The sequence below is a fragment of the Coptis chinensis genome, chromosome 8, assembly GCF_015680905.1.
Source record: "Coptis chinensis isolate HL-2020 chromosome 8, ASM1568090v1, whole genome shotgun sequence".
In the NCBI taxonomy this organism is placed as follows: Eukaryota; Viridiplantae; Streptophyta; class Magnoliopsida; order Ranunculales; family Ranunculaceae; genus Coptis; species Coptis chinensis.
This window is the reverse complement of record NC_141463.1, coordinates 85623010-85646718: the sequence shown is the minus strand read 5'-3', so window position 1 is coordinate 85646718 and position 23709 is coordinate 85623010. Positions and strand designations below refer to the sequence as shown.

At 33.2% G+C, this 23709-nt stretch overlaps 1 protein-coding gene across 1 annotated transcript; it reads right to left on the bottom strand.

Annotated features, from left to right (window-relative positions):
• Positions 1-450: 450 nt before the first annotated feature.
• LOC147483797 (uncharacterized) lies at positions 451-20024 on the bottom strand. Its single transcript, XM_086579647.1, has 6 exons — positions 19928-20024; positions 19173-19376; positions 7277-7320; positions 6010-6099; positions 5776-5856; positions 451-1361 (listed from the first exon to the last, which is right to left on the bottom strand). The coding sequence occupies exons 1-6, from the start codon at positions 20022-20024 to the stop codon at positions 729-731; spliced, it is 1149 nt and encodes a 382-aa protein (XP_086435773.1). The 3' UTR covers positions 451-728.
• Positions 20025-23709: the final 3685 nt, after the last annotated feature.

Here is a 23709-nt window from a genome sequence, read left to right as displayed (position 1 = left end):
GCAAATGTCACAATTTTTGGATCCAAGTAGACCACTCTTAAATTGTTAGGAAAAAACCATGGTTTTACAACCGGTCGATTGGAGCTCTCTGGGTCGAGTTTCTCAATACATAACCCCTTTATATAATTTACTAGAAATTAACCCGTGGCTACGCCACTCGAGTCATAACGTTATTTATTTTTTTATTAATTAAATTAAAAAGCTGTAAAAGAAACACAAAAATCTAATAACTATTATTTACAAAATTAATATTGAGTGCTTATGGAGGGTGTATGCTACTTAGATTGTTTTGGATTATGATGACCTTTGTTATATAAACATATGCATCAAATTCATTCATTTATCAAAATATTTAAGAAGTCATTATCCTATCAAATATTGTATTTTTTTTTATCTAAAAATATTGTTGTCTAGAAACCAAAAAACAAATTCCTCTATCTAGCAAAATGCTACGACATAACAACCAGTTAGCTGATCTAGATTCAAATTCTCACATACAATGAAGGGTTCCTTATTTCCTAACCATATGCATAAAAAGAAATTGAGAAATAAACATCAAAGCTCAAAAGTTATGAAATACACCTTCTCTCAAACTAAAGCAGGACTTCAGGATACACAATATTAGTTGTGTGGTTTGAAGAATCAGGAAGGAGGATGACACTGATTCGTTTTGAAGAAGTGCATCTTGATAGCGCCACATATAATTGACCATGGCTAAACACCTGGTTTCACAAATCAATACCAACGTACTTAACAGACTGGCCCTGTGATTTGTTTATCGTCATTGCAAATGACAATCGAATCGGAAACTGTCGTCTGGTCATTTGAAATGGTATTTCATTGGTCGAAGGCGTTAATGATATTCTCGGGATAAAGCATACATTCCCTGCTTTTTCTCCAGTTAAGATTAGAACTTGCACCACGTGTGGCTTTGTGCACATAATCATCAGGCGTGTGCCGTTACAAAGTCCATCTGTTGGCGCTATATTTCTCAGCAACATTACTGGGCATCCCTTCTTGAGAGTAAGCTTGAATGGAGGCAACTCAGAAGGATCGAGTGAGTTCAAGTACTCTGTCGGATAGCTATTTGCGTTACCACTATCAACAACACTGGCAGCGCCTAACTTGTCAGCACCTAAGCAAACAATTTCTTCCCCAGGAAACATATCTAGTGTCGTAGCATTTATAGTGCTAACGTCATCATTGCATGCTGAAAGGATTGTCCGCTCGGTCAAATAATTTGAGTCAGGTTCATATTGCTCACTTAGATTGGGATATACATTATTTAGCAAGTCATGAAGATTGCTACAATTTTGAATCTCTGGCGGCAATTGAACACTTTCTTCTGGTTTCATTCCAACCTGAAAATTTCAAATGAGAGCATATGAGATGAGTGATTGTGTATAATTTAAAATGGTCAGCAAAAAACATTTATTTTTTTCAAGAAATTAAGTAATACCTCCATCAAGAAATTGGAGAACAACACGTTCTCTGGCAAGTCACTGTCTAATCTCATATTTTGCACCAAAGATAAAACATTAACGTGTTTCCAGAGCAAAGACCTTCTTAGTGATGCACCTACAATATCCTCACGTTCACCTTGTGGTACAACTGGCAGAATTTGTCGGAAGTCACTGCCTAGAACAACAATGATTCCACCAAATGGTCTTTCATTGTTACAAACATTTCGGAGTGAACGGTCGACTGCTTCAATACAAAACCTATGCTGCATCGAGACTTCATCCCAAATTATCAGTTTTGTTTCTTTAAACAGACCTGCTTGGAGTGAATCCTTTTTGAAGCCGCACATAGAGTTCTCCAACACATCAAAAGGAATAGAAAAAGTTGAATGAGCTGTTCTACCACCATCTAATAAAAGTGACGCAATACCAGATGAGGCAACTGCAATCACAATATGTCCTAGATGACGAAATTTAGTTGCAATCGTATTATACACAAATGTCTTTTCAGACTGCGCAGCTCCATTTAAGAAGAAAATTCCCCCTGCATTTTGCATGACTGAATCAACCACGGTATCAAACGTATGACGTTGCTCATTGTTAAGACGATCAATGTTATGGTTGATTTGTCCATATTGTAAATCAAACGTACTAGAGTTGGTGTTGCTCCTAAATTAGTCTATTTCCAATCCCTTTGTTCCATTTTTTGAGTGGTCGGGGCATCGGGGGAATGTCTTCTAGAGTTTTGTTTTTAGATTCCATGAGGAACTGCTCCAATAGATGCAACTCGTAATCTGTCACCTTCAGGAAAATTGTGTATTAATAATATAATATAGGCTACATGAAGGAGGCATTAATACAATAACTGACACCTGCTCTTTTGATGGATTAGGAATGTTGAAGATAGTTCGTAATTTGTGCGTCAGGTCGTCGCATATACTTGTTGAGAATCTATCCCACAACAGATGTGGTTGCACTGGATTGCATTCCAACAGAATAATGCCGAACAATCTCCTTAGCTGATATCCAGTATTCATTATCACCGCTTCTTCTAAACAATGTATCCACTCTCCATCATCTTCAAGAAATCCACGTGCAACACTCGCAGCCTTGAATGTTGGATGAAGAATACCTTCAAATTTGCGTAGATCCTCAAATGATGTTTGGCCCTTTATGATGGTCAATAGTAGACGCAAGTAAAACCTCTCTCCCTCGTTGGGCTTGGCAAAATACATCCTGCCAATAGCATAACCACTACTTCTTTTAGTCCATACCTTTTATGTTTTGTGCCAAACAAAGTGCTTAGGAAATTCTTGGTAAGTATAGGCCCGAGCATCTGGATTTGAAGCACAATGGTCAAAGAATGAAGTGAGACTCGACTTTTGTCGTTTCGCCCTCTCAAGAATATTCTCCATCGGTTCCTTAGGGTTGAACACAACATGATGCATACTTGGCAACAAATCATAACTTAACAGTATGGCATTCCAGTATAACTTAATAGTATATTGATGAAATTTGTTTAATCAAGTGTTAAATACCTGGCAAGTGAAGAGATAACCTTACAACAGTTGGAAACTCTTCATGTAAAGAAAACCCAAATAGCCGCCAAGCTGCTTCTGGTGGTCCAATATATCTAGCATCAATGTACTATTTAATCTCATTTCCGCCGTCCAACACCATTGTTGTTCTGTCATTGCCCTTGTAGATGTACTTAACACATTGCAATCCCGCACACACTTCGACATTAATGTGACAATTAAACATCCTCACCAACTGTGGATTATATGGGACAACGTTCCTATTGTCAACCTCTTTGTCTTTCACCATATAGACACGTCCCGTGTTGCGGCACATATAAAGTGGATAACCGCCTTTTTGTATGGTTGTCACGTCTGTAAACTCATGTGGAAAATGCTTTGTGCACTTGCCATTTTCCATACATGGTGAGTTCATATTTTTAGCACCACATGGTCCATGGATCATACAACTCTTTATTGTATCAAAGAGCAAGGGATCCTTATCTGGGTCGGGAAATTCTGCAAATATAATTCGATCAATTTAGGCTGCGGTACGAATTTTATCTTCATGCTTGAGGAAAAAGAGTGCATGCATGTGCGGGAGGCCACGCTTCTGAAATTTAATGGTGTACACATGAGCTACTTCACGGCCAAACACATTTTTCTTCTTGATAAATTTCATTAAAGCTCTTCTCTTCAGTTCGAAAACACGAACAAGAACATCAAGTCGATTAAACGCATTTTGGTTCTCTAAAAGGGATTCTTGCACTTCTGGCCAGTGAGGATAGCCGTCATCGTAAGGAATATATCTGGATGCTTATTGTAACGTGTTATAGCCATCGAGTCTTGAAAGATCTCATATATATACCTTGGACTTCTAATGAACGATGATGGCAAAATAAACCGTTGACTAACCTGATTAGGATCCATACCCTCAGCTAAATCTGTCAAACTCATGTACACTTCAACACGAAGATCCTTTTGGTGGGTATAATGATAGTATAGCTGATTTTGCTCAGTAGAAGCCCAAGCATCACACAAAAACTCCTGAAATAATTTTCCACCACAGAGTATTGCTGAATATTCAGTATGACGTTCGAACAAATGATATGCATAGAACACCATCTGAGTCAATTGCCTCGAATCGTCGTCATTGACATCATAAAGTGTCATTTCGGTTGACCACCCAAGCTCACCCCGAGGGAAAAACAAAGGATAATGTAGGGGTAGATAAGTGGGATTACATTCATCAATCCGCTTCAGTGCATTGCCTAATCTATAAAGAAGAATGATATCTCTTGTGCTTCTAATTTCAGTTCCATCCACAGGTATAACAACTGCAATTTCATTTGCTGAAGGAAGATTGTATCGCCGTCGGTCAATAGATGTATTATAATGGAGATAAGCTGGCACGTCATTTTCCTCAGCTGTGCGAGCACTCAATATATCATATGCTTGACGAAATTTTTCAGCAAATCTATTACAATTCGACAGTGTACTCTAAATGACATCTAAAACATCACGTCTCAATTCTGGATTTCGGCGATGACGCACATCAAGGGCACTGGCTAGGTCATTAACATAAAGATGAGCATAAGTCGGATCTTTCTCAGGTTCTGGTAGTAACGATCCAATTTGATGGCGTAATTCACCATGAACGGTGAATGGAATAGGACCGCTACCGCTAAATATTCGGTCATCTGGTTGACAACCGAGACTAGTAAATGCATTAGCCAAGTTATACTGACGAAGATGTTGTCTAAATGACCTGGCTTTGGCGTCACTACCATCATATAGATCTTGAATCGCAGGAGGCAATGGACTAAGTAGAGGAAGACTGACTTTTCCTTGTTTGCAACACATCCCGAAAAATGGTCTTTTGACTGATGTATTTGTTAGCATTTCATCTTTCCAGTGCACAGCTTTACAAAAAGAGCATTCCACATCCATCTTTCCCAGATAATGGTGGACATTGTTGTGCATATTAACAGGTTCTGCCATATTAACACTAGTTGTAAGAGGCTGAAAATAATCATCCACATTTATTTCGCTTTGGGTGTCACTAACATGTAGGAAAAAAAATCCTAATGAGTTAGGAATGGATTTTTTTTTTTTACTGAAAACAATGTTATAGAAAACACTATAAAATTCAACTTACATATATAAAGACATTGATATTGGAATATTATGAAGGTCTGCTTCTAAGTTCCTTCTAGTTCGCTTGTTCATTCTACCACTTATGCGCTCTTTTTCTCTTCTATTGCATTGGGCCAACTCCCATCGAGAAGTATGAGAAAGTGTATAAGCATTGGTCGGACTAACACTAAGATCATCCACTTCTACTATTTCGTTTTGGGTGTCACTAATATGTAGAAAAAAAAATCATAATGGGCTAGGAATGGAAATATTTTTGACTGAAAACAATTCTATAGAAAACACACAAAGAAATGAAACTTACATATAGGAAGCCATTGACACAGGTATATTTTGAAGGCCTACTTCTAAGTTCCTTCTTGTTCACTTGCTGCTTCTACCACTTATGAACTCTCTTTCTCTTCTATTGCGTTGGGCCAACTTGCGCCGAGAAGGCTAAGAGGGTGTAAAAGCATTGGTCAGACTAACATTAAGAGTGGATTGTGGAGGAGTAACTACAACCTCATTTTGCACAGGAGGTGATTGGACTTGATGGCCTTTATTTCCTTGTTTTTCCAAAACTTGCATTTTATATTTGATAAAACATAACCATCAGAAGGCAGTAAACAACCACCGCATATAATGAATGTATATATGTTACATACCTTAGCAAGGGTAGTAAGCACGTGGTCAATAATCCGTTGTTTATGCTCACGTACTCGATTTATATAATCCAATTCTCTTTGCTGCATGATGCAAGGTACATGAAAAGCGGCATAAAAAATTAAATGAGAGCGTTGTCAAATTTACAAAAGAGTTTTCTTTGTTACAAAATTTAAAAGTTTGAAATCATGTAAGAATCAAACATAACCAAACTATGAAAAAGGAACTTCAAATACCTTAACAGATGCAGTAGGTTCATTGGTAGATTTAGGTGGTGCGTCGACAACATAAACATCAAATGCACTTGCAGGGTGCCTTATCCATGGCTGATAATCAAACATTGATAAGGAAATTGCAGCAAATAAATGAAAGTAGTATACAACTATGATCAGGAACAACTATTAAGGGAGGTTCGGAGTCGTGCAAAATGCAACAATGTCACCAATACCTCCAATTAGAGTTATCGACTTTTGTATAATGAAAATATAAAGAGTTCCGATCCACTAGAACTTCTACCAAAGCTACATGCATGTACTATACTTTAGTGTGCATAGCAAAATGGTCTAAAAGCATAAAAGAGGCAAAGAAAAAAAGTGTAAAAATTAGATAATGACAATGTTTGTCTCGCAAAAGAAACAAAAACAGCATATATAGTCTAAAAAGATTGCTTCCCTTTTGCCCAACAGCATAGTCTAAAAAGATTGCTTCTTTTTTTCGTGGGAAATCGAGTTTTCTAGCATTAGATCGGTACAATTATCTCCAACATTGGCTTTCTAATATGACGGGTCATAACTTTTTGGTTCATGGAGTTATTATTATGCTGCCTAGTATTTGCTCGAATCCTAGTATCCATCAGATAGTGTTCCTAGGTAAGGCAAGGCGGCCTATACAAATTTATGGGGAACATAGTTGAGAATGCTGATGGCAATTCCCATCTCTTCGAAATTCAACTAAGTATTATTAGTAATAAAAAAAATTTAGCTGCTGCTACTTCTGCAACTTCGTTCTAATATGAAAGTTAAAAGAAAAAAGAAGTTACAAGAAATTCAACTGTGTTTTCTTTATTGTTAGCTGAGATTTATAATTTTCTTTTTCTCAGATCAAGTACAACATCATGAAACTATAATTTTTGGCGGTTAGGATTCCCATCTTGTCAAGGAACTCTAGATTCTTGAATCAAACTATGAGAAGACACTAAAGCTAACTTTAAATAATAGTGATTTAACATTTAAGTAACCGATTAATTAGGGGAATTGTTTCATTTATTCGACATCTAATTGGTAGATTAATGTTAACAATATTCTATACACTTTAGTTCTTCGGTGAAACTGATAGCGCCGTTCTATACTTACTTGAATTAATAAATCATAAAATTCAAAGATTATACATGTAACTTAAAATGATCTTCTGACAATCAATCTTCAAGACGCATCTAAATTTACATAAGAGTACTCTTTACATAGTTAGGTATTTTCAAACTCAAGTGACAAAGTTTTCCCTTACCTCAAATTCCGGCCTTCCACGGCAGAAAAGGTAGAGAGAGATCCCTGATTTTCATCAACAGCACAACCATCAAACTGTTCCAATTCCATTTCATATTTTCATTTCATACAGCACTTGCCAATAAGCTTTTAGTCATAAAGAAAATCTTATCCTAGAGTGTCAATGCAGCACTTGTGATCATGATGCCTGTCAATTGTCACCAAAGAATTGGATTATAACTTATATTCAAAATAGAATCTGGTATGCACGTTAGTTCCAAAATTCATGCTGTCCACATCTGTAAGTTCATACCCATCTTTGTATAGTTTTGTTTTGTCTAAAGGGAATTTGTGAATAAAGTATAAAAGAAATTGATTTATTACCTTTATTATTTAGGATCATACAAACTCTACCACATGTCACATATTACCATTCCGTGTTGCAATAGTTAATTTTGATTAGATTTATATAGCGTTGGATCAATTAGTATCTTTGAGTAGTAGTTTACTAATTGGAATCAACTTATATTAGATTTATATAGTTTTGGATCGCGTGGATATATATCCAAATAAAGAGATATATATATATATATATGGGGCTGGCTACCTTGACAGCTTAAAATGACAGCCCATCTTAACTGCTCATCACGTCCATTCGATTATACCCGATCCAACGTCCAGATCTTGCACTAATTTCACAAAGCAAATATGAGAGGGTACAATAGTCATTTTATTTTTCTTTCACAAATTAGATTAGAAAATTGGATAAAACCGACGCCTCTTTCTTCTTCCTCCTCCCCCTTCTCTCTCCTCACTACCGGGGACACCCACCACCAAGTTTTCGAGAAACCCACTACCACGCTTTTTTCATGAAAACTCTGCTCTGAAACTCAATGGAACCGGTTAACCCACAATCAAATCTTAAGAATCAAAAAGAAAATATAATTAAAGTTGAATCCTTGAAACCCAACTCAATCAAGTTTGAAGAACTCATTTGAAAATTGATTACCTCTGCTCGACAATAGAATCAAAGAGATACAAAAAAACTCACCAAGATTCTCAACTCAACCATCCATATCTTTAATTCCTTCCAATGGTTTACATAAAAAAGGTGTCATAACTATATAAGGTATTTCTTTATCAATGATTCAATGGAAGTCAAAGAATTCACTTCAACAGATAACCGATCACCCACTTCATATTTATGAGGATAACTCCAAGGTAAATTAAACCCATCTCCAAATTGAAGAATTATACACAAATCAATACCCAACTATGAAATTTTATGCAGAGATGACTTTTATTAGGAGGAAGAAGAATGGGGTCGTGGATTTTTTGTGGATCTATTTTTTTTTTTGTGAATAGAAAGTCAAATGACCATTGTACCCTCTCTTATTTGGGGTATGAACAATCACTGTTCATACCCCAATATGAGCTATGAACACTCATTTTTCATATGAACATTCATTGTTCATACATATTTGGGGTATGAACAATCAATGTTCATACCTCACTATATATAAGCCGTGGTACAACACTATATAATAGAGAAAGTTTATATACGATAATGTACAAAAGCCGTGCACGTGTGGAAGACTACCAAAATGGTTAGATCTAATCTCGATCGCCCGATCTAAAATAAATTAGATGATCTAATCTCAACCATTTACCAAAACAAAAATAAAGATGATATTATTATCGGGGAAAATCACTCCTCTCTTTGCGCAAAACAAGGGGGTATCTCAAATTAACCATTCTTTGTTCATACCATACCAGTCATGAGCTATGAACATTTTTTGTTCATATCACAATTGAACTATGAACAGTGAGTGTTCATAGTCCATACTGTACGTATTATAAACAATCAATGTTCATAGTCATGAGCTATGAATATTCTTTTGTGCATACTATAATTGGACTATGAACAATGATTGTTCATAGTAATGCATTATAATATGGACTATGAACACTCATTGTTCATAGCTATGTTCATAGCTCATAGCTATGGATAATGAGTGTTCATAGCTACCGAACTATGAACAATCACTGTTCATAGTCCAATTGTGATATGAACAAAGAATGTTCATAGCCCATAATATGATTAACTCTTAATATCACTTTGTTCATAGTCCAATTGTGGTAACTCTTAATATGATTAACTCAAAACCAAAACTGAAAACTTTAATACAAACTACCAGCCTTTATATAGTGTGGAATGACATGTTTGTTGAGTGTGGAATGGCATGTTTGTTGAGTGTGGAAGGACCGTTGGTTATGTTCTTACTGTCTTGTTTTTTTGGGTGTTTTTTTTTCTAATTGTAAGAATTATAAAACTATCCAATTTTTTGGGAGCTTACACCAATGATTTCGGTTTTTTTTTTTTTATGTCGGATAATTGATACTAGAAAAATGGTATGAGGCAGCTGATCCTAAGTTGTAGAAAGTCCGAGTGATTCGATTGTTGTTCCTGATGGAGCAGCTTTGTCTGCATATCAGTATTTTGAGAATGTGAGGAATTTCCTTGTAGCTGTGGAAGAAATGGGACTTCCATTCTTTGTTCATATCACAATTGGACTATGAACAATGATTGTTCATAGTCATGAGCTATAAACATTCTTTGTTCATATCATTCAAAAAATGAGTTGGTGCAATATTGTCACGATGCTTCTATATCTGTGCACTATAAGAGAGGCCTATTTGGGTTTAGGGGCGTACGCATGCCCAGACACTATAAGAGGGCGGGCGCCTATTTAGGTTTAGGGGTGCGCCTATATCCCAGACACTATAAGAGGGCGGGTGCCTATTTTGGTTTAGGGGCGTGAGCCTATATCCCAAGCACTATAAGAGGGCGGGCGCCTATTTGGGTTTTACTTTTCAGTTGTTATTTTCGGTGAGTAGATTGTGGGCTTTGTGACTATGAACAATTGGACTATGAACATTGATTGTTCATAGTCATGAGCTATGAACATTCTTTGTTCATAGTCCACAAATTGTTCATAGTCCACAAAAAACTGTTTCTGTATCCAATTGGCATTCAAATACAACAATAATGAATGAACCCATATAAACAATAGCATAGCATTGAATTATTTTTTACATTGTCGATAACAAAGCTTTAAGTTTACAAAGCTTTCAATGTATACACTAACACACCTTTATCAGCTCTTCATGTTTTATATATGAGTTTTATCAAGATTTTTGGCGATAATGATAGGTGCAATTGCATCCTTTCCATCAATAATGGCATACCATGAAAAATTAAACAGCTCTTCTCATTTAATACAAAAGCTACACTTAGAAAACGTAATGCTTTTGCATCTGTAAGAAGAATTTTAGAATAATAGATGTTTAACAACGGAAGTAGAAGCGGGCTTCCTATTAATGGGAGGAAAGCGGAAGAAAAACATCAAAAACTATAAATTTATTTAATTTTTTAAATAAAAAATAAAAATAGAGAAAAACATAAAACAAGTAGCTTGAAGATTCAAGATAAACCTAGGAAAGCTTTGCTCGATGTCGCTCTCACTAGCATGACATACATCGCAAAGAAGAACAACCCGTGGAAACGTAAACTAAAGCTAGAAGCTAACTATCAATACAATACAAGATGCCATTAACATATTAGATCTTTAATATTTGGTGCTTCTTTGTAATAGGCGTAGGCGTAGCAGCTAATACATACATCCGCTAAAGAGAGTGTGAACTACTGTAAACACATGCTTTAGAGACCTAACACAAGCTATAATTACTGTATAGGAATTGAGTCATTGGTCTTTGCAACTCACTAATTCTCCAGCTAATAAAAATTATTCTCTAACATATAGCAAGTCACGCTTTTTTTAAATCAATTGGAATTCATATGGGATCTTAGACAGAGTAGCGGACGTAACACCAATTTGCACGAGGAAGATATAAAATGTATTCAATTGCAATTTAATTCACACTACAAAGGAAAGCATAACAGACATCGAAGTCACAAAAGGAATAGAGTCAATTACCTATTGCCTCTCAACTTAAACCATGCTTCAAAGACAATGCCGATGTGCAATACCAAGCTCGCTTTTTTACACCCTAAACCAAAATTTGAATCAAATCTGAACTCTACGACGGAAAATCCAAGTCAAATGACAAATTCTACAAACTTTCTCCTCCAAGATCCCAATTTTCTTTCTCACAATCACACTTCACATCAATAACACAAACATGTTTCTTCTCTTCTCCGGATGACTCATTCTTCACCTTTTCCACCACTACATTACTAATTTCCAACACATTATTCTCTTTCGATTTGATACCCCTTCATCTATTCCATTAACTAATGTTCTAACTTCAATCACAGTCTTATTTTCGGCACGTGGCAAGCGGAGAAACTGCCACCACAAATGAAAGCAAATAAGGCATGTGACAATTGTTTTTAACTTTTAAAGTTGTCAAAAGTTGGATTATTCTCTATTAATAAACGGAGAATGATATTTTTGATTTTTGTTTTCTATGGTGAAAAATAGGAAAAGGTATGTTATCTTGTTGGACTATGAACATTCGGTGTTCATACTCTAGTGGACTATGAACATTGAATGTTCATACTCTTGTTAGACTATGAACATTCAGGTGTTCATAGTTGATGCAATACTGATTTGCCAATGATGTCAATGAAGTTGGCATATGATGTGTATGTCAATGAAGTTGACATACGCCAATGAACTGGAAAAGTGATTGTTCATAGTTCGGTAGCTATGAACACTCATTGTCCATAGCTATAAACATAGTCCATATTGTACAATGAGTGTTCATAAATTATATTATGCGCACTATGAACAATGTTCATTGTTCATAGTCCAATTGTAGTATGCACAAAGAATATTCATAGCTCATGACTATGAACATTGATTGTTTATAATAACGCACAAGACGGACTATGAACACTCACCGCTCATAGTTCAATTGTGATATGAACAAAAATGTTCATAGCTCATGACGTGGTATGAACAAAGAATGGTTAATTTGAGATACCCCTTTTTTTTGCGCATTGAGAGGAGTGATTTTTCCCGATAATAATATCATCTTTATTTTTGTTTTGGTAAGCGGTTGAGATTAGATCATCTAATTTATTTTAGATCGGGCGGTCGAGATTAGATCTAACCATTTTGGTAGTCTTTCACACGCACAGCTTATACATTGTCGTATATAAACTTTCTCTGTTATATAGTGTTGTACACAGCTTATATAGTGAGGTATGAACATTGATTGTTCATACCCCAAATATGTATGAACAATGAATGTTCATATGAACAATGAGTGTTCATAGCTCATATTGGGGTATGAACAGTGATTGTTCATACCCCAAATAAGAGAGGGTACAATGGTCATTTGACTTTCTATTCACAAAAAAAAAATAGATCCACAAAAATCCATTTTAACCCCATTCTTCTTCCTCTAACAAAAGCCATCTCTGCATAAAATTTCATAGTTGGGTATTGATTTGTGTATAATTCTTCAATTTGGAGATGGGTTTAATTTACCTTGGAGTTATCCTCATAAATATGAAGTGGGTGATCGGTTATCTGTTGAAGTGAATTCTTTGACTTCCATTGAATCATTGATAAAGAAATACCTTATATAGTAATGACACTTTTTTTTATGTAAACCATTGGAAGGAATTAAAGATATGGATGGTTGAGTTGAGAATCTTGGTGAGTTTTTGTATCTCTTTGATTCTATTGTTGAGCAGGAGGTAATCAATTTTCAAATGAGTTCTTCAAACTTGATTGAGTTGGGTTTCAAGGATTCAACTTTAATTATATTTTCCTTTTGATTATTAAGATTTGATTGTGGGTTAACCGGTTCTATTGAGTTTCCAGGCAGAGTTTTCATGAAAAACGTGGTAGTGGGTTTCTCCGAAAACTTGGTGGTGGGTGTCCCCAGTGAGTGAGAGAGAAAGAGGATGAGGAAGAAGAAAGAGGGCCAGTTTTATCCAATTTTCTAATCTAATTTGTGAAAGAAAAATAAAATGACTATTGTACCCTCTCATATTTGCTTTGTGAAATTAGTGCAAGATCTGGACGTTGGATCGGGTATAATCGAATGGACGTGATGAGCTGTTAAGATGGGCTGTCATTTTAAGCTGTCAAGGTAGCCAGCCCCTATATATATATATATATATATATATATATATATATATATATATATATATATATATATATATATATGAGGATTAATATCAAGTTGGACTCTTTAGTTGTAATTGGAATCAACTTAGATAAGACTAGATTTTGGACCCCGGGCATACGCCCATGATCTATTAAATATTTTGTGTGCTGAAAAAACTTTACAAAATGTCTCACACAAATTTTCGAATCAGAATATACTTTTATTAAAAATAAACCGAAATACGTTAATGAGCAACGATTATGGTGTATAAGTATTTGGGAACTAAGAGATCAAATTGAGATAGCCTCTTCACTTTGTAGTTTAGGATATTAATCCATAATTTTTAAATAGAATTATCTTAAACTTGATCTAGCTTGTATAATAGTTTTCTTATATTTATGGTGATTTAGCGGCAAATTTTCGAATCAGAATATATTTTTATTGAAAATAAACCGAAATACGTTAATGAGCAACGATTATAGTGCATAAGTACTTGGAAACTAAGGGATCAAATTGAGATAGCCTCTTCACTTTGTGGTTTAAGATATTAATCCGTAATTTCAAATGGAATTATCTTAAACTCGATCTAGTTTGTATAATAGTTTTATTAGATTTATAGTGATTTAACGGTAAATCATCAATGCTCGGCTTACGTACTAATATGTACAAATCACTAAAACAGATTCATTGTTTCCATATCCTCAAAGAATACACTACTCCCACTTGAAAATATTTATCACATGAACGTGTCCTGCAAACGGGTGCCGATATATTAAATTATTCTAAAAAATATTAGCAACTATGCATAGCTATGAGATATGAAAATTATATTAATTACTCATTTAAATTTCTTGCACCACTCTCTATAAAAAAAAAAACATCAAACCTTGATAAAACTCATCGACTTCTTTTTATTGTTAGGTTTAACAGTAGAAGTTTGATTAAAGTTTTGTGAGAATGTCTAATGTGGTGAAGATAATATTGAAGCTACTTGAATAGTAAGGCATTCTCAATCACAATAAAAGAATTATGATAAACACTACTTAAAATGCAAAACTATATTTGTCGAGACATTTATTCCCCCTACATATAATACAAATATGTTTTAGAATTATTAGTTCAATGCATTTGCATCAAGTTTATGATTTTTCATTAATTATTCTTTAAGATCAGTTTAATGTAGTACGTTGCATCCAGTTTTCAATTTCTTATTAATTATTATTTGAGGTTAGTTCAATGCAGTTATATCAAGTTTCCAATTTCCCGTTAATTATTATTTGAGGTTAGTTCAATGCAATTGCATCCACTTTATGATTTCGTTAGTTATTCATTAATGTTAATTCAGTAAAGTTGCATCCAGTTTTTGATGTTTCGTCAATTAGTATTTGAGATTAGTTCATTGCATTTGCATCCAGGTTCCAATCTCCGTTAATTACTCGTTGAGGCTAGTTCAATACATCTGCATCCAGCTTTTGATTTCCCGTTAATTGTTTTTCTAGGTTAGTTCGATAATTTACAATTTCTATACAGTTTGCATACATGTAAGAGTCTGTTTTTATAAACTCACTTTCATTTTGGGTTCCTAATTACTCGTAATTACTCATGTGAGAAGGCTAAAAAAGCGGACATTTATGCTTTGAGGTCAGTATGATGCAGTTACATCCAACTTCTGATTTCCAATTAACTATTTTTTTAGGTTATTTCAATATATTTGAATCCAATTTCTGATTTCCCATTGGTTAATCTCTGATTTTAGTTTAATGCAGTTGCATCTAGTTTTTGGTTTTCCGTTAATTATTCTTTGAGGTTAGTTCAATGCAGTTGCATCCAATTTTCGATTTTATGTTAATTGTTCTTTAAGGTTAGTTCAATGCATTTGCATCAAGTTTCCGATTTCCCGTTAATTATTTTTTGAGGTTAGTTTAATGTAGTTACATCAAATTTAGAATTTCTCGTTAATTATTCATTTATGTTAGTTCAGTGCAGTTTCATCCATTTTTCAATGTTTCATTAATTATTAGTCTTTGAGATTAGTTCATTGCATTTGGATCAAGTTTTCGATTTCTCATTAATAACTCTTTAAAGTTAGTTCAATACATCTGCATCTAGTTTCTAATTATTTATGTTTTGAGGTTAGTTCGATGCAATTATATCCGGTTTCTAATTTCCCGTTAATTATTCTTTGAGATTATTTCAATGCATTTGCATTTAGTTTCCATTTTCCACCAATTATTCTATGAGGTTAGTTCAATGCAGTTGCATTCGGTTTTTGATTTTTTGTTAATTATTTTTTGAGTTTAGTTCAATACATTTGCATCCAGTTTCCGGTTTCCCATTAATTATTATCTGAGGTTTGTTTGATGTATTTGCATACCGTTTCTGATTTCCCGTTAAATATTTTTAAGGATTTGCATCCAATTTCTAATTTTCCGTTAGTTACTATCTTACGTTAGTTTAATGCAATTGCATCCAGTTTTTGATTTCTAATTAATTATTTTTTGAGTTTAGTTTATTACATTTGCATAAAGTTTTCGATTTCTCATTAATTATTCTTTTAGCTCAGTTATGTATTTGAATCCAGTTTCCGATTTCCTTTTAATTATCCAATGTGGTGTGTAATACAAACTTCTACTAATCTATATATAGTGTCCTTACAAACATAACATAAAAAGTAAATTATGCTTTATTTACTATGTGGGATCATCGAAGATTATTCAGTTCTCGATTTTCTATTAATTATTCTTTAAATTATCCATGACTCACTATGTAAAATCTTCAAAGATTATCTACGAACGGGTGTTGTTATATTAATTATTATGAAAAATATTTACAAATATGCAGAACTATTATATATTGAGTTAATGATTATTTAGTACCACGAACTTTCACATTTTTTCCTAAATGGTATCCAAATTTTGTTTCTCGCCTATTCGTACCATAAAGTTTCAATTTGTTTCAATTTAGTACTTCAGTTAATTTTCCATCCAATTCTGTCCAATTTTACTAACGGGGTTAGCACTATTCACGTGAATATTGTCATCACTATTCACACACCACTATTCACGTGAACAAAGTTGTCACTATTCACACAACACTATTCATGTTAGCAGTGTTTTTTTCAAAAATTCAAATTTTGAAAAAAAAACAAAAAACACTATTCACGTGAACATTTTTTTTTAAAAAAAAAATCTTTACTCAATCTTAAAAATTAATTCTTTAATGAAAAATAATATTAAAAAAACACTATTCATGTTAACATTGTTTTACTATTCACGTGAACTTTTTTTTTTTTTTTTGTAATAATCTAATTTTTAAGATTGATTAAAGATTATTACAAAAAAAACATTGTTCACGTGAATAGTGTTTTATTTATTTTTCATTAAAGAATTAATTTTAAAGATTCTTTAAAAAAAATTGTTCATGTAAATAGTGAAAACACTGTTCATGTGAATAATATTTTTCAAAAATTTGAATGTTTGAAAAACACTGTTTACATTAATAGTGAAAACAATGTTCACGTGAATAGTATTGTATGAATAGTGAAAACATTGTTCACATGAATAGTACTAACACCATTAGTGCAATTGGACGGAATTGGATGGAAAATTAACTGATGTACTAAATTGAAACAAATTGAAACTCCGTAGTACGAATAGGCAATAAACAAAGTTCGGGTATCATTTAGGAAAAAAAACGAAAGTTTGTAGTATTAAATAGTCATAAACTCTTATATATTAATATTATATTGATCACTCAACCAAATTTCTTATAACGTGAAAACCTCACTCTCCATTAAAAAAATAACTCACCTTTGATAAAACCTTTCAACTTCATTTTGTTGTTTAATAAAAAAGTTTGATTGAAGTTCTGTGAGATTGCCTAATAAGGTGAAGTTCATATATATTGAAACTATTTGAATAGCAATGAGTTCCCAATCATACGGAAAGAGATAAGATAAACACCATTTTAAATGTAAAACTATACTTATCGAGACATTCTTACAACATATAACCCAACTATGTTTTGAGGTTAGTTCAATGCATTTGCATCCAGTTTCTGATTTTCCGTTATTTATATTTTGAGGTTAGTTCAATACAGTTGCATTAAATTTCCAATTCTCATTATTTATTTTTTGAGATCAGTTCAATGCAGTTGCATCCAGTTTCTAATTTCTCGTTAATTATTCTTTTCGGTTAGTTCAATACATTTGCATCCAATTTCCAATTCTCAATTTCCTGTTAATTGTTCTTTGAGGTCAGTTCAATGCATTTGCAACCAATTTCTGATTTCCCGTTAATTATTCCGTGAGATTAGTTTAATGCATTTGCATCCAGTTTCCGATTTCTCATTTATTATTTGATAAAGTTGCATTTGCATCTAGTTTCCAATTTTCCGTTAATTATTGTTTGAGGTTAGCTCAATGAATTTGCATCCAGTTTCCAATTTTCCTTTAATTATTTCTTGGGGTTAGTTTAATACATTTGCATCCAGTTTCTTTTTTGAGATTAGTTCAGTGCAATTACATCCAGTTTTCGATTTTCCATTAATTATTTTTTAAGATTAGTTTCACGCATTTGTATCATGTTTCCAATTTATAATTAGTTTTTATTTGAAGTTAGTTCAATGTAGTTGCATCCAATTCGATTTCCCGTTAATTTAATATTTGAGAGTTAGCTCAATGCATTTTTGCATCCAATTTCTCAATTTTTCGACAATTATTTTTTTATGTTAGTTTGATATATTTGCATCCATGTTTTGATTTTATGTTAATTATTCTTTTAGGGTAGTTTAATGCAATTGTATTAATATTCCAATTTTCTATTAATTATTTTTTAAGATTAGTTTAATGCTTGCATTTGCATCCAGTTTCCGATTTTCCGTTAAATATTATTTGAGGTTAGTTCGATGCATTTGCATCCAGTTTTCGGTTCTCCATTAATTGTTTTTTGACGATAGTTTCATTAAGTATTATATATTTTTTTAAAATATTTGTCATTATTGTTTTGCCCTTGTTTTTTTTTTTTTTTAATTTTCTATTATATATTTTGTGATGTTATTTTTTGTATAATTGTTTTTAACTATGTTTTGAGGCCGCGTTAAGGATATATTCAAAATAAGTCGGTGTTTTATCATAGACACTAAAATTGTATGATTTGTAATAGAGAATTAGTTTATACAAATCACCTATTTTTAGCAATTTTTTTATTTGATCAAATATATAAGAATTGGAACACTAAAAGTGTTTGATTCGTAAAAGGAAATTATCTTTTACAAATCACCTATTTTTTAGCATTTTTTTTTATTTGATCAAATATATAATAATTTGAAATACACTCAAACTCTTCAAAGAGATTCCATATACGTGGGATTGTAGGCTATTAGAAAAGACTATTTTTCATATTATAGTACCACATATGAGAGAAAAAAAAAATTAACTCTCATATTAGAGTGCCACATAGGAGAGAGAAAATCCTCCATTATAAGTCTCTGTTTTAGTATATAGATAGTAGATTTATATAGCTCTTAAAAGAAATTGATTTATCACCGTAGGATCGTCCACCCCAACCGCTCGATATAACAGCATAAAAAACCAAACTGTTTTAATATATAGATTTGAATATTCCAATTCAAGATAGAAATAGCCAAATAGCAAATAACTTGTACAAATTAGTCTGGACTCAATTAAAACATAGTTGTGCAGAACTTGGAACATATTATTACAGCCCAAAAAGAGACCATATTTTGCTGATTCAACACAGTATCACAATCACCTACAGTTGAACAGTCCTTAAACAGCTTCTCAATTGCAAGAGAAACAACTTCATCGACTTTAAAATGTTGTCTCAGTTCCCTGTGCGCCAAAAGCTCGTCCATGAAAACCTCAAGAACATAGCACAATAAGGGAAATGGTGATGTAGAAGTAGAAGCAACACCTCTCTCCTCAAAAGGGTAGCGAGAAACTTGCAACACCAAATCTGATGAACAAACAACCCTCAGGCTTGCATGTAACAAGAATTCCGCATTTCTCAACAAAAATAGTTGTGCAAAACGCCAACAAGTACAACATGGCCATACAACATCTTAATCAAGTCCTCCTCTTGAATACCCCAGTCTTCCGAACACAATGTACATTGGCCAACTGCCGTGCACACCTATTCAAAGTTTGTTGAACAAGAAACTGGAAAAACTATATATATTGGATACCTGAGAGTATACTCATCTATCTAGAATCTCACAATGATTGTTTATACTCCAATAGGCAGTGTTATTAGACCCGACCCGACCCGGTGGTTTGACTCGGTGAACCGGTGACCCGGTTACCAAACCGGGTTGGGTCACATAGTAGATCGTTTAAGCAGTTGACCCAGGCTAAACCCGGTTAACTAGTAAACTAGTAAAGAAACATTTTAATTTTGAAAAACATAACCTGTATAGACTCGAACCTTCACATGGGCTACTAACGAAGTTGTGAAAATGTATGTACTAAGTAAATTATATAATATTTTGAACTTAAGTATTGACCCACTGGTTGAACCAGTGACCCACTGGTTGAACCGGTGACCCAGTTCCTTTGTCGGGTCAGTGTCCGGGTTGGGTTTGATAACTATGCCATAATCATACATTATGTTAAGGTATGAATAGTGATTGTTCATACCCGTATTAAATAATTGTTCATATTCCAATAGGTGTTCTTACTAATCATACATTATGTTGAGGTGATTGTTCATAGCTCATGTTAAGGTGATTGTTTATACAATATACAGCGGGTCGTTTATTATTTTCCATTAGAAATATACTTGACATTTCATCTATCTGAACCGTTTTTTTTTATTTCAAGTCAAGAGTATACTGATATTTCATCTACCCATATTTGTGAGTGATTAAAAAAAACAAGTGGGGTTGAGAGGTAAATTGTTAGTACTAAACTATTAATAGCTTTGAACACTTTAGATTATACTATGTGGCCATGTAACCCATTTTAACCCAAAATTGATGTTAAATTTGAATTTTTTCAGCAGGGACTCAAACTCAGACCCCCCAATACAAAGGCAAATCCACTTTTTCTGCTGCTATATTATTCTAAACTAGGGGTGTCTCTTTTTGCGCTATATTATTCTAAACTAGGGGGGTATTTTTTCACGGTCCGATAACCAATTTTCGATTTTGAAAATTTCAAAAATAATCGGATTGAATTTCAAACCAAATTCAAATGTAGGATCCTTTGGGTAAAACCTATTTTTCAAAACTCCATTGGTCCGATAACCAATTTTCTGTTTTTTCAAAAATTTCAAAACAAAAATAATTCGGATTGAATTCGGATATAAGGGTTCTTAAATTCTTTTCGATCCAAAAGTTTTGACATGTAAATGTAGTTTAGTCAAATCCAAAAATTAGGGGTGACATTATTTTCGATTTTTTGTAAAACCATGTACTTATGATATAACAAAACTCCATTGTCCATTTGATAAGATCATAACCATTCATTCATATGCTAGTTTTCTACACTAGGGACAAAACAAAACAAACAACTAAACAAATTTTAGTAGTTATTTCACTTTCTTTCTCTTCCTCTCAAACACTTCTCTCCTTCAACATGGTAAGTAGGGTTCTTAAATTAGCTTTTCATAAGAACATTTCTTATAATATTTTTTTTTTAGTTTATGACATGTAAAGTTTTGGTTTTTTTAAGTTTTAAATTAGTTTAGTCAAATTTTCTTTTCCAAAAATAGTGGAAAGTAAAGAGATATATGAAATTTATTAAGAATTTTGAAATTTCCGTGTTATTTTGAAATTTTCGAATTTCGACAAATAATTTGATTCCCAAAAAAAATTGAAACGGATTTGGCTCGGATATTCGGTTCCGAAAATATTTGGAAAAATTTCCGAAATAGGTTAATCCGATCCGATATCACCCTATTCTAAACCACACACGTGTCAAACAGACCATTCACTACCCAACACGTCTACTTTTCATTTAGTCAAACACCCAACGTGGCATACCCATAACTTATCCAGTAACCAAACGTGTACAACTCTGCATGTTCCAAGACTTCTTCCAGCAGACCAGCAGTACAACGAATTAAAATGCTCTTATCCACTCTCAAAAACTTTCCAATTAGCCCTAAGCCTTCTTTTCTGTCTTTCTCTCCTTGTCTTGGTAGATCGATCTTTTGATCCCAGTTTCGTTTTATTGATTCGGTTATATGGCGCTTCGAATCGTATATTCAGTTGTATTTGTTTCGTTGTCTTGTGTCTGCTTTAAATTGCTTCATCTCTTTCTTCGTCCCATCTTCATTCTCTCAGCTTATTCGTGGTAGCAAAGTTATATATAGTCTAAGCAGATGGCATGCCTGATTTTTTTTTTAATGTTTTGTAATGGCCGATATGATGGTGCATGTTGTGCTATAATATGATGATGACCATATAATTATATTTTGTTGTTTGTTTACGTACTAATTGATTTGTGCAATAGGATGGTTTTATATATTTTCTAGTTTGAGTTGTATCATTTGATCTGTAATAATGCAGCACTTTTCAGCTTGATTATATAGAAACTTAACACCCCAGGCGGGCAGCTGCGATTCACTCAGATTAGTTGAGATGGTTATTATATATTCTCACTTGCTCCAAGTTTATTATGGATGGGCAGTATCTCCAACGTTTGGCTAGATAATCTTCATCAAAATTGAGATCCAAATAAGAACTCTGGTAGCAGAATATCTGTGTATGACATACGACAATTGGTTAAATTTCAAGCAAATGTAGAGGGCCCATTAAACTGAGGGCTTTTGAAATTTAAGCTGTTGTGCCTTTCCCAATCAGCCAACCATATTATGTTATGTTCGTTTTGCATGTAAAATTAATGGGTTAATTTGTCTAAACTCCCATATTTGTCACCAGTTTATAATAAACCCTCCGCAGTGGTAAACAACACGATTTCCGCTGACTTTCATTCTTTTTCGGTTGGTATTTCATCTAATATTAAAATTACCTCTGAACCAAGGGTATAACGGGTATTTAACAAGAATATTTTTCAAGAGTAAATAAAAAAAAGACAAAATGTAATAACGGTTTTTTTAGGGGTAATTTTAGAATACTAACAGAACTGGAGTGGAAGTTAGACCGCGAATGTGAGGGATTTATTATAAACTGGTGACAAATGTAAAGGGTTTAGACAAATTAACCCATAATTAATTCTCTATGGAAAGTTTTCCCAACACATAGTAAATCAGTGTGTGTTGCAAGGAGCTAGTGCGTGTTTTCATTTTTAACCATTAAAATTCAAGCCTAAAATGGTAAAAAAAAATTAAAATTAGATGTATTATGATGAGTTGGATTTGATTAATTGCTTTTAATTTGAACATAATAAATACTAGGACCATCTATGGACTTCATATCAAGTGTGGTAAGACCTTAAATAAGTTTATATATATATTAGCCCGACTCCTAAAATGACCTCAAATAAGCCAAGCTTATTTGACGTCATTTTAGGAGGCGGGTTAATTTAAACATTATCAAATTAGTTGAAATTTTGTAGAGATCGATGATTTTCAAGCTTATTTGAGGTCATTTTAGGAGGCGGGCTAATTTAAACATTATCAAATTAGTTGAAATTTTGTAGAGATCGATGATTTTCATAGTTGGTTGAACACATCTACAAAAAATTAGGTTATAATTAACATTGTACATAAAGTTGTGGGACATGATATAAACTATGGTATAAAAAGTGTGATAAATGGAATCTACTCGTGTGTGTGTGTGTATATATATATATATTCAGCCAGGACTCTAAAAAGATCTTAAATAAAGACCAAATCTAAAACAACCACAACTTTACTTATAAAACGATTTAAAACCTAATATTTTGTGCATATGATCTACTAACCATAAAGAACATTTCTACAAAAATTCAACTCGTTTGATATCCTCTAACTTAGATAAAAATTGTTGTCCATTTTTGAAAAATATCTATTAGTCCAGAAATGTCTAGTTTTTGCAATCATTTTTTGCTAATGTTAAAAATTGTCAAACGAGTTGAATTTTTGTAGAGATGTTCTTTATTGTTAGTAGATCATATGCACAAAAGATTATGTTTTAAATTATTTTGTAAGTGAAGCTGTGGGTGTTTTAGATTTGATACTTATTTAATGTTCTTATTTAAAGTTCTTTATAAGAGCCGGACTGTATATATATCACTGGCCATGGATAAGATATATATATATAATTTGGAGACAATAGCCTTAGCTCTCTTACCCGTGGCCAGTTATGGACTAATTTCCTTACAACTTACAAAATACCATACACTAG

Excerpts from the sequence above, each read along its gene's own strand:
- LOC147483797 (XM_086579647.1), bottom strand. The coding sequence starts at position 20,024 with ATGTATGATTATGGCATAGTTATCAAACCCAACCCGGACACTGACCCG. Across the intron at positions 7,321-19,172 it reads TAAGGACTGTTCAACTGTAG|GGATCTCTCTCTACCTTTTC; the intron begins GTGATTGTGATA and ends GATGAAAATCAG. Across the intron at positions 1,362-5,775 it reads TGCTTACTACCCTTGCTAAG|GTTGGAATGAAACCAGAAGA; the intron begins GTATGTAACATA and ends TGAAATTTTCAG.